The sequence below is a fragment of the Balaenoptera ricei genome, chromosome 4 (assembly GCF_028023285.1).
Source record: "Balaenoptera ricei isolate mBalRic1 chromosome 4, mBalRic1.hap2, whole genome shotgun sequence".
Taxonomy (NCBI): Eukaryota; Metazoa; Chordata; class Mammalia; order Artiodactyla; family Balaenopteridae; genus Balaenoptera; species Balaenoptera ricei.
In genome coordinates, this window is record NC_082642.1 from 127,550,530 (window position 1) to 127,561,948 (window position 11,419).

Genomic DNA, 11,419 nt, shown 5'->3' on the forward strand with positions numbered 1-11,419 from the left:
TAAGAAATATTATAACTTTAATAGATAGTCTGTGTGCTGCAGTTCCCAGGAGGAATTGGTCTTCTTCTTCCTCTTCTTTCAGTTCCACTTGTTGGTATTTACTGCTAGTTAAACCTATTGTAGACCCTTTATCTATGACTATTAACAAAGTACAGCGGATCAACAGGGTTGGCTTCAGTCTTCAGGGGTCAGAACTGGGCTGGAACTGCACACACAGTGGGGCTTTCACGCCCATTCTTATTCACCTGGACCTCAAAGAAGTCACATCTGAAATCATTAATGTGTGAGCATTAGAAGATTCTGGTCATGAATACAGTCCAGTATTCGAGGACACTGAAATCATGCTATCCTCTATTGTGATCATCTTTCCTTTTGACTCAAAGGTCAGTCAAATTTTTACATTCCTTTGACAATAGAAATTACAAATCAAATGTGCACACATGAATATCAGTTGCAGTGATCATATGTGGAGTTTAGGGCGGAGAGGCATATTGAGCTCAAAAAGACTAAAGGTCCTACTATAACATAATCAATTCCTTTTACTATTCCTAGAAATGCATCAGTGCTCTGTGGTTTAGCTCAGTCTCTAATCATTCTCACCAGGATCATGACATAAACATAAAACTGGCCTTGATGCCTCCTGTAAGTCTTGCACATTGCTTCCAAAAAGATTTTTTTTTTTTAAGGCAAATGACATCATACTTAATCTTTGTTTAAAAACCTGAAATCTTTCAGACTGCTTTAAGGATATTGTCCAACTTATTAGCTTGGCCAAAAAACATCTGATCCATGCTTATCCTTCTGACTTATCTTCTACCGTTACCCCACCTACATCCAATACTACAGCTTGAGTATTTCTTTTTCTTTCTGGTAGTCAATATTCACACTGAGGCATTTTGTTGGGCAAACCCTCTATTTAGATGTTTCATGCTCTTTGGCTTATAAGTCTCTGAGTTAGTTCTTAGTTCCTGTTTTATCAGCTTTCCAGAGTGGATGCTCATGATAAAGATTTTGAAAGCAAAACAACTTTAGGCAACTCTTGTTTTTATTTCAAAATATGTAGTCTTGACTTTCCATGCCAGATTCTCCCCTTCATGCCAGATCACATGCTAACAGCCTCTCTTATATTGATCTCTGTAACTGAATATCTGTAGCCATCTCTCTTCATGTTTAGTATCCTCATCACTTCTCACCTTGGTCACAGTGTGGCCATAGAGTTATTCTTGATTCTTTCTAATTTTCTGTTCCATAACTATCACTCCAGCTTCATCTTCAATCTTGCAGTTAATTTTCCAGCTATGCTAAATCATTTGTCTTTGCATATGCCGTTCCTCTGCCTACTATATCCTCTTTTCTTCACATTCCACTTAGGTAACAGCTGTTCACACTCTAGCACCTCCCTTCTCCCTGACTGCCTGTGATTCAGTTGGGGACCTTTATGATATGTTTCAATATCAGCTAAGACTTCCATTGTAGCAAGATCATATTGTTTTCTTTTTTTGGTTGACATACATCTACATTTATTAGGAACGCCTAGATCTATATATTGTCAGTATTGAAAAGAACAAACCAAAAACAACTGAGCTTGATGGGCAAAACACAAGGGGAATAAATGCATACTTTGTTTTTCTGGGTGTTCGCATGTCAAGAAGTCATATTTTCTCTTTGGCTCAATGAGCAAAAGTTTATTCAAAATTACAGACAACATTTACTTGGTTCCTGTGTTTATAGAAATAGAATGGAGGTTTCTATGCATACATGGAATTTTGAGGAGATGAATATAATGCCACAAGGGACAAGAAGCTTGGAAGATAATTAAATCCAAAGTTTCAACATACCCTTACTTTTGCAACTTTGTATACTCCGTAGAACAGAGTAAAATCCACAGGGCTCGGTCAAGCTGGGGAATCCAAGTCAATTTATTGCGTTGTTTACATTGACATAGTTGCTACAAAGCAGTGGAAAGCTTTTGAGGTTCTTCAATAACAGAACTCAGTTCAAAATGAAATACTTTCAAGAAACAGTCTTATTTCTTTATAAAATGTAGACCAATAAGCTCAAATTCAGAAAGTTACTCTAAGATAACTGGCTGTGAATTAGGTTATAGAAGTTTCAGGTAATTGTTACGTGAATGTTTTTTCCATTAATCCACTTTAAAATCACTATGATTAATTGATTGTACTATTTCTTTCTTTTGGCTGAAAGATACAGGAACCATGATCCAACGATTTGAACCTTTCTCGTTTGAGTTCACTATTAACAAACATTCCCAGTGCTATTAGCCAATTAACCATTATTTAAATACACTCTGACTTTTCAAAACATTTTAAGATATACTGGATCTTGTGCCATCATGAAAATCCTTCTCAAAATTTGGTGAGTTTTCCCCTGGTTAAAATGTCAGCATTTTGGGAACTATGAACTTGAGGGAGGGGGTTCAGCGTGTCTGTTACAGCTCTTACAGAAAGACAGTCTGTCCAGGCACAGCAGGCATGTTGATATAAATGACTGCTTGATTTGAGTTCACAGGGATTTATATTTTTTCTTGCTTTTCATTTACATTATTTCATATCCTGAATATTAGAGTTGAGGCTTACACATCCTTCAGTTTCTTAGCACGGCTGGCTTAATCTGAGCTTTTGAACTTCAGATGAACTTGGGCTGAGGTTTCGAATCTGTAATGAAACCTGAAACTAAGCAAGCTTCCCCTAGTTTCAGTCTAATTGTTGAAGTCTTCATAACTTCAGGGCATAGGAAGCATGTGTGTGGCACATTTTAGAAATTAGTGATTTTTTTAAAAGGCAAGTTCTGCTATGTGTACAATAACCGACACCTTGGACATAGCTCTTCTGCAGCTGCAGGACCGGAAATCCTCAGGAATCCTTCCCCGCCGCCGCCGCCTCCCACCCCCGGCCACATGGCATGTGTGATCTTAGTTCCCGGACCTGGGATTGAACCCCCACCCCCTGCATTGGAAGCACAGAGTCTTAACCACTGGACCACCAGGGAAGTCCCAGGAATCCTTTCTCGTCCCACTTCCCAGGCCCTAGTTTTCCTTCTGTACCTTAGTCCTTAGTTTAGCAAGTTCCTCCTCTAAACTTTTAATGTGTTCCTCCAGCGTGGCCTTGTCTTGCTGGGCTTTCCGACTGGCTTGGCTTCGTGCTTCTTCAATCTTCCTTTCATACCACTTTTCCATCTGGGTGGAAACAGCCTCAGAGAAATAGTGGGTGAGCTCCAGCGCTTGGGAGGTGTCTCGAGCGTGAGGGGCCGTCTGCTCGCCACCTGCTGCTGGTGGCGGCCGCCCGCAGGCGGTGCTGGCTGCTGGCCGCTGGCCGCGGTGCCTCGTCTGCCCACTTTTCCCACACCTCTTGGTTTGGGCGCCTCTGTCAACACAGGGCCCGGCCTGTGGGTCGCATTTGGCTGCCTCTTTCAAGGGTAACGAGGCTGTCTGGACCTTGACATTCCTCAGTTGGGGTCCTGTACAGTCCGAGGAAGACAGCTCCTGCTGGGGTCTGTGGGCGGCTGTGGAGCTGAGGGCCTTTTCCTTGGGCCTGGCCACCTGGGGGGAGCTGTCAGAGGCTGCTACTGGACCTGCAGTCCCCACTGACTGACCCACACCTGTGGAGGACTCGCCAGCGGAGGGTGTGGATTTAGTCCTGGAGGCCCCAGAATCTCCAGAAAGCTTCAGCTCCAGGTTCTGAATCTTTAACATGCACCAAGTTTTTAATTCATCCACCAAGGGCATCTGCCGTTTCTCTCCCTCGTACTTCTCCGGGTCCGAGCGCTGCTGCAGGCAGTTCAGGCACTCCGTCCTCTCTGCTGAGAGTCGCTCGACCATCAGCTGGTCCAGAACCCACATCTGGTGCTGGGTCTCATTCCCCATGTGCCCCAGCTTCGTGTTCATCTTATCCTGAAACGACACCAGCTCTGCTTTGATCTCCTCCACAGTTGCCTCCAACTGATTCTCCAGCTCGTGGATCAGGGGTTCACATCGACAGCCATTTATTGGCGCCTGCATCACTTTGCCGTCCTTGCCCCGGTACAGCGTGTAGAGCTGGTATGCTCTGAACTCATGGGGAGGGGATGGGGGCGAACAGCGATGCCTGGGCCTCTTTTTAGGGTGATCGTGAGTGCGTGAGTTCTTCTGCTGTCAGGGCTGCTGGTCTGCTGGTGGGGTGGAGTCAGAAAACGCTGACACGTTGGGCCTTGACGTTTTCTGCCTGTTGTCCTTTGCTCTGGGCTCCGGGGAGGCGGACAGGAAATCTTCTCTAGGCTCTTCTTTTCTGGGTACAGCCTGTTCACTGCTATGGGTGTCTCCTGCTGAGACACTTCCCCGGGGCACTTTAGTGAGGAGGAGAGCAACTTCCGGATTATTGTGGTAGCGGGCAGTCTCCAGTGGGGTCCGGCCTGCATTACTGACAATGGTCCCATCTGCTCCGGCTTCCACTAAGATTTTAACCACCTTCTTGTGATTTAGGGCAGCAGCAATATAAAGTGCTGTGTCTTCAGCATCGTCCTGGGCATCGAGGTCGCAGCCAGCCTTCAGCAAGATCTGGACCACAGAAACATGGCCCTTATTGGCAGCAAGATGCAGGGGGGTTCAGCCATGCTTGGTAACAGCTACCTTGGTGCCCTTGTTGATGAGCTGAAACACATTCTCTGCCTGGCCTTTGTACACAGCTATGAGCAGGCATTCTGAAAGCCCGGCGACCGCATCCTGCTGGCTCATGAATTAGGAGAGAAAGACGTTTTCGGGGAAGTGGTAGACAAGTTCCTTTGGCTCAAGGTGATGCCACAGGCCCAGGCAGGTACCCTCGGGTAAAGATTCTCCGATCATTGGAAGGGGCCTTCATCACTATGCCATCTTTGGGACCTCTGCAGTCAGGATGCCTGGCGCCTCCAAGATCATATTGTTTTCTAATATTTGCTTTGTCTCTGGCTCTCATTAGAGTATAAGCTCCTGGGGGATGAGGTGCTAAATGAACATTTGATTTCAAATGAGTACAAATGCTTGTCAACTTCTTCATCAGTCAGCAAATCCATATACAGGCCTCTTTTGCTTATTCCTGAAGCGTCAGGGGTGTTTCAGGGATCTAGGGTCTAAAGGTCTATAGATCCTCTTCTAAACTTGAGGCCTTTTTTTAAAGAAAATCATCCTCTAAGAGCCCTCTAAACAAACACATTCTCTTGCAAGTTCAGCAGAAAGAAGGATAAGAAAAATATAAAATTACATGAGGTCATGTCCACTATATTAAGATCTAAAGACCAAAGCTGATGTGCAGTTTCTGCCTTAAAGAGTTAGTGCATGCTATGGACCTGACTCTCTCCTAGGTATTGAAAACAACATTTTTATTTACCTCTCAATGGCTCTGGGAGATAAGTCCTATACATGTAATTATTTTTACAGATGTGAAAACAGAGAAGGTCTTTAATGTCACCTGATGGCAAAAGGTAGAGCCAGGATTTAGACCCATTCAGTTGGCTTCAGAGCAATTTGAGTGATGTTGAAAGGCACTGAATAATGAGGAGATATTGAATAATATCCTTTGAACTGAGAAGTAACTTTAAGACCAAAAAACGAAGCAGGCAACTCCATAAAGTGCAATTATGAAGTTTATCGTGGGTAGCTTACATACAGGCAGGATCAAGCAGACAAGGATCCAGAGGCATTTGCAGCCGCATGCCCATCGGCCAAAAGGAGTGCTGGGGACTGTGAAGAGGCCAAAGCTAAAAACAGAATCTGACTACCAGGGAGAAATATGTCTGGTACTAAATGGAACTTGGGCGTCTCATGACCAATAACCATCTTCATCAGCAAGAGACATTCTTTCTGTTTTCATATCAGATGAAGGCAAGTGTAAAAGTTGATTGGAAATTTATCTGGCTTGGGGGCATTCTTTGTGAGTAGGCTAAAGCTCAGTCACCCAGCAAGGGGAGAGTGGTAGGACTGCAGGCCTAAGATGAAGCTGTAAAATGGAGTCAGGAGGGTATGTGCAAGTCAAAACAGCCTTATACTTTACCTTTTGGCTCACAGATATCCCCAAGAGTACTATAACATAATTATTTATCAACTATGAATGCTCAAAAAAGAGAAGTTAAAATCCTAAGCAGTTTTATCAGAAAAGAGAGGACAGAGGAGGGATAATATTTAGGGTCAGACCACTGTCTGAATGCCAGGCTCTTAGGCAAAGGCCACTTCCATCCAGATGTGCACTATCCTTCCCATGCTGAACTGGGCCAGACCATATCTCTAGGTTTGGTTCATGAATAAATCAACTTCTGAGGCAGGGTAGTTTGCCTTGGCATTTACTAAAAATCCATTTACAGACTAAATCAAGAGACCATTTTCATGATAAAGGTGTGAATGGATGAATGAGCAGCATTTTTATTTCTGGTCTATTTTATAGTTTCTATTAACATATAGAGCTTCACCTCCTACAACTCTTCCTGCTGTTCCCTAAAAATGAAATGCCACATTGCCTAGAAGAACGTTGCCGAATAAACATAGTAAAGTTAAAAGGCAGAAAGCTATTACATAGCTTTACATAATAGTTAATTTTTGTTTTTTTAGAATTAATGTCTATTAGAAAGCAGACATTATTATTTTTTTTTATAATTTTCCTTGTGGCCTTTTTTTTCAAGTTTATTTATTTATTTATTTATTTATTTTTGGCTGTGTTGGGTCTTCGTTTCTGTGCGAGGGCTTTCTCTAGTTGCGGCAAGTGGGGGCCACTCTTCATCGCGGTGCGTGGGCCTTTCATTATCGCGGCCTCTCTTGTTGGGGAGCACAGGCTCCAGACGCGCAGGCTCAGTAATTGTGGCTCACAGGCCTAGTTGCTCCGCGGCATGTGGGATCTTCCCAGACCAGGGCTTGAACCCGTGTCCCCTGCATTGGCAGGCAGATTCTCAACCACTGCGCCACGAGGGAAGCCCCATAATAGTTAATTTTAAATGTTTTGCTGGGACATTTTCTGGAAGGACACATTTCTTTTCAATTATTTATTAGTGAATATTCAATTTTATTATTTTAAGGAAAATGATAATAACTGATAAGGAAGTTTTATTATCGTAACTTACTTTTGAATAAAACTACTACACTATTGTCCCCAGTTGGAATAAAACTATGGGTATATGAACAATTGTTATCCTCCTCTCTTTGTATTACCTTATTTGACACCACTTTGTTCCACACATTTTGGTTTTATTTGACAAGATGAAGATTGTTTGATTTTAATAGTTTTGAAATGTGGGAGCTTCATAGCAGGAGTAAAATAATGACTTTTAGATTTTATTACACTCAATAGATTACAATGGGGAAAGAGACTGCATACTTAAAATTCTGGGCTGACTACCACAAACATGAAAACCGAACCCTGGAGCTCAGTCTCATGGTCAAGACTATTTGATTCATGTTTAGGAATTGCTATCGTTTTTATAAGTGAAAAGTAAAAAATTGCAAAGAAAAATGGCAATGAAGAATTAGAATTCATAAAATACCAAATATTTAACTTCTAAATCCTGTGAATATTCCCTTTTGAAATTAACTCATAAACCGTTAAGTTTAGTACTTTATTTGTAAATGGCCCTTGTCTAACTCCTCGGCATCATTCAACTATTGATAATGTATAAGAGATGGATCATCATACTTACATTATTATTCAGCCCATATTATGCATATAAGCAAACTACGGTTTCACCTAATGGTGTTTTGTATTCATGAAGAGTTTGAGTCACTCTGATATCTTGGAACACATTTTTTACATATAGTGTGATAGCGATATTTTTCATATTTATTGTGAGCTCCCCTAAACACATAGAAAGAATTGTGACGGGGTGGTTTGGCTCCTAAATTACGTTAACATTGTCGAATATAGGACTGTCTAGAGAATTAAAGAAGTGACATGTTTTGTAGATATTAAAATTTTATGCACTGTTTTAACACTTTTTTAATAACTCTATGAAAAAATGCCCTTTAATGGAGACATAAGACTGCAATGACAAAACTATTCTTGAGGGCGATGGAAATATTCAGGTACTATGTAGCCCTTAGTTTAAATTATTTATAAAGCCACTAAAATTTTATTTAGAGCAGAGGTAATTGATTTTATAGGGTAGCCTGTTAACAGTCAAGTGTTATCATTTGTAAACCTAGGGCAACATTTCACATTAGCAATGTACCATGCCTTTAGGCTAACAATGTTGCCTTTAATAGCACATTTTAATACAGCCCCGGTACAGGTAGGCTATCTTTTGTCAGGAAAATGGATCCCATGTATGAAGTCCCGATTATTAATTTTAGTAATGTCAATTTTGTATACCCAAATTATAAATGACCTTTCATTTAGGGATTAATTATCTTATGCTTGCTGGGTAGAGTAATCTTGGTTGTAGGTTTTTCTCCTTCATCACTTTAAGTATATCCTGCCACTCCCTTCTGGCTTGCAGAGTTTCTGCTGAAAGATCAGATGTTAACCTTATGGGGATTCCCTTGTGTGTTATTTGTTGTTTTTCCCTTGCTGCCTTTAATATGTTTTCCTTATATTTAATTTTTGACAGTTTGATTAATATGTGTCTTGGCGTGTTGCTCCTTGGGTTTATCCTGTATGGGACTCTCTGTGCTTCCAGGACTTGATTAACTATTTCCTTTCCCATATTAGGGAAGTTTTCAACTATAATCTCTTCAAATATTTTCTCAGTCCCTTTCTTTTTCTCTTCTTCTTCTGGGACCCCTATAATTCGAATGTTGGTGTGTTTAATGTTGTCCCAGAGGTCTCTGAGACTGTCCTCAGTTCTTTTCATTCTTTTTTCTTTATCCTGCTCTGCAGTAGTTATTTCCACCATTTTATCTTCCAGGTCACTTATCCTTTCTTCTGCCTCAGTTATTCTGCTATGGATCCCATCTAGAGTATTTTTAATTTCATTTATTGTGTTTTTCATCATTGCTTGGTTCCTCTTTAGTTCTTCTATGTCCTTGTTAAATGTTTCTTGCATTTTGTCTATTCTATTTCCAAGATTTTGGATCATCCTTACTATCATTATTCTGAATTCTTTTTCAGGTAGCTTACCTATTTCCTCTTCATTTGTTAAGTCTGGTGTGTTTTGACCCTGCTCCTTCATCTGCTGTGTGTTTTTCTGTCATCTCATTTTGCTTATCTTACTGTGTTTGGGGTCTCCTTTTCACAGGCTGCAGGTTCGTAGTTCCCGTTGTTTTTGGTATCTGTCCCCAGTGGCTAAGGTTGCTTCAGTGGGTTGTGTAGGCTTCCTGGTGGAGGGAACTAGTGCCTGAGTTCTGGTGGATGAGGCTGGATCTTGTCTTTCTGGTGGGCAGGTCCACGTCTGGTGGTGTATTTTGGGGTGTCTGTGGCCTTATTATGATTTTAGGCAGCCTCTCTGCTAATGGATGGGGCTGTGTTCCTGTCTTGCTAGTTGTTTGGCATAGGGTGTCCAGCACTGTAGCTTGCTGGTCATTGAGTGATGCTGGGTCTTGATGTTGAGATGGAGATCTCTGAGAGATTTTTGCCATTTGGTATTACGTGGAGCTGGGAGGTCTCTTGTGGACCAGTGTCCTGAAGTTGGCTCTCCCACCTCAGAGGTACGGCCCTGATGCCTGGCTGGAGCACCAAGAGCCTTTCGTCCACACGGCTCAGAGTAAAAGGGAGAAAAAATAGAAAGAAAGAAAGAAAGAAAGAGGCTATAATATAGTGAAATAAAATAAAGCTATTATAAAGCAAAGCTATACAGACAAAATCTCACCCAGAAGCATATACATATACACTCACAAAAAAAGGAAAAGGGGAAAAATTAATATATCCTGCTCCCAAAGTCCACCTCCTGAATTTGGGATGATTCATTGTCTATTCAGGTATTCAACAGATGCAGGCACATCAAGTTGTTTGTGGAGTTTTAATCCGCTGCTTCTGAGGCTGCTGGGAGAGATTTCCCCTTCTCTTCTCTGTTCGCGCAGCTCCTGGGGATCAGCTTTGGATTTGGACCCGCCTCTGCGTGTAGGTAGCCTGAGGGCATCTGTTCCCCGCCCAGACAGGACAGGGTTAAAGGAGCAGCTGCTTCGGGGGCTCTGGCTCACCCAGGCCGCGGGGAGGGAGGGGTACAGAGGAGGCGGGGCGAGCCTGCGGCGTCAGAGGCTGGCGTGACGTTGCACCAGCCTGAGGCGCGCTGTGCATTCTCCCGGGGAAGGATCTCATTCAGATGTGATGGAGAAATTAAAACCTTTACAGACAAGCAAAAGCTGAGAGAGTTCAGCACCACCAAACCAGCTTTACAACAAATGCTAAAGGAACTTCTCTAAGTGGGAAACACAAGAGAAGGAAAACACCTACAATAACAAACCCAAAACATTTAAGAAAATGGGAATAGGAACATACATATCGATAATTACCTTGAATGTAAATGGATTAAATGCTCCCACCAAAAGACACAGGCTGGCTGAATGGATACAAAAAGAAGACCCATATATATGCTGTCTACAAGAGACCCACTTCAGACCTAGAGACACATACAGACTGAAAGTGAGGGGATGGAAAAAGATATTCCATGCAAATGGAAATCAAAAGAAAGCTGGAGTAGCAATTCTCGTATCAGACAAAATAGACTTTAAAATAAAGACCATTACAAGAGACAAAGAAGGACACTACATAATGATAAAGGGATCAATCCAAGAAGAAGATATAACAATTGTAAATATTTATGCACCCAACATAGGAGCACCTCAATACATAAGGCAAATACTGACAGCCATAAAAGGGGAAATCGACATGAACACAATAACAGTAGGGGACTTTAACACCCCACTTTCACCAATGGACAGATCATCCAAAATGAAAATAAATAAGGAAACACAAGCTTTAAATGATACATTAAACAAGATGGACTTAATTGATATTTACAGGACATTCCACCCAAAAACAACAGAATACACATTTTTCTCAAGTGCTCATGGAACATTCTCCAGGATAGATCATATCTTGGGTCACAAATCAAGCCTTGGTAAATTTAAGAAAATTGAAATCGTATCAAGTATCTTTTCCGACCACAACGCTATGAGACTAGATATCAATTACAGGAAAAGATCTGTAAAAAATACAAACACATGGAGGCTACACAATACACTACTTAATAACGAAGTGATCACTGAAGAAATCAAAGGGGAAATCAAAAAATACCTAGAAACAAATGACAATGGAGATACGACGACCCAAAACCTATGGGACGCAGCAAAAGCAGTGCTAAGAGGGAAGTTTATAGCAATACAAGCCTACCTCAAGAAACAGGAAACATCTCGAATAAACAACCTAACCTTGCACCTAAAGCAATTAGAGAAAGAAGAACAAAAAAACCCCAAAGCCAGCAGAAGGAAAGAAATCATAAAGATCAGGTCAGAAATAAATGAAAAAGAAATGAA

At 41.6% G+C, this 11,419-nt stretch overlaps 1 protein-coding gene across 1 annotated transcript; it reads right to left on the reverse strand.

The window, feature by feature from the left end:
* Window positions 1-3,046: 3,046 nt before the first annotated feature.
* Window positions 3,047-4,729, reverse strand: LOC132365499 (ankyrin repeat domain-containing protein 6-like). The gene is given in 1 exon segment (XM_059922220.1): window positions 3,047-4,729. A coding segment is annotated over 1 exon segment (1,683 nt).
* Between the last annotated feature and the right edge of the window lie 6,690 nt (window positions 4,730-11,419).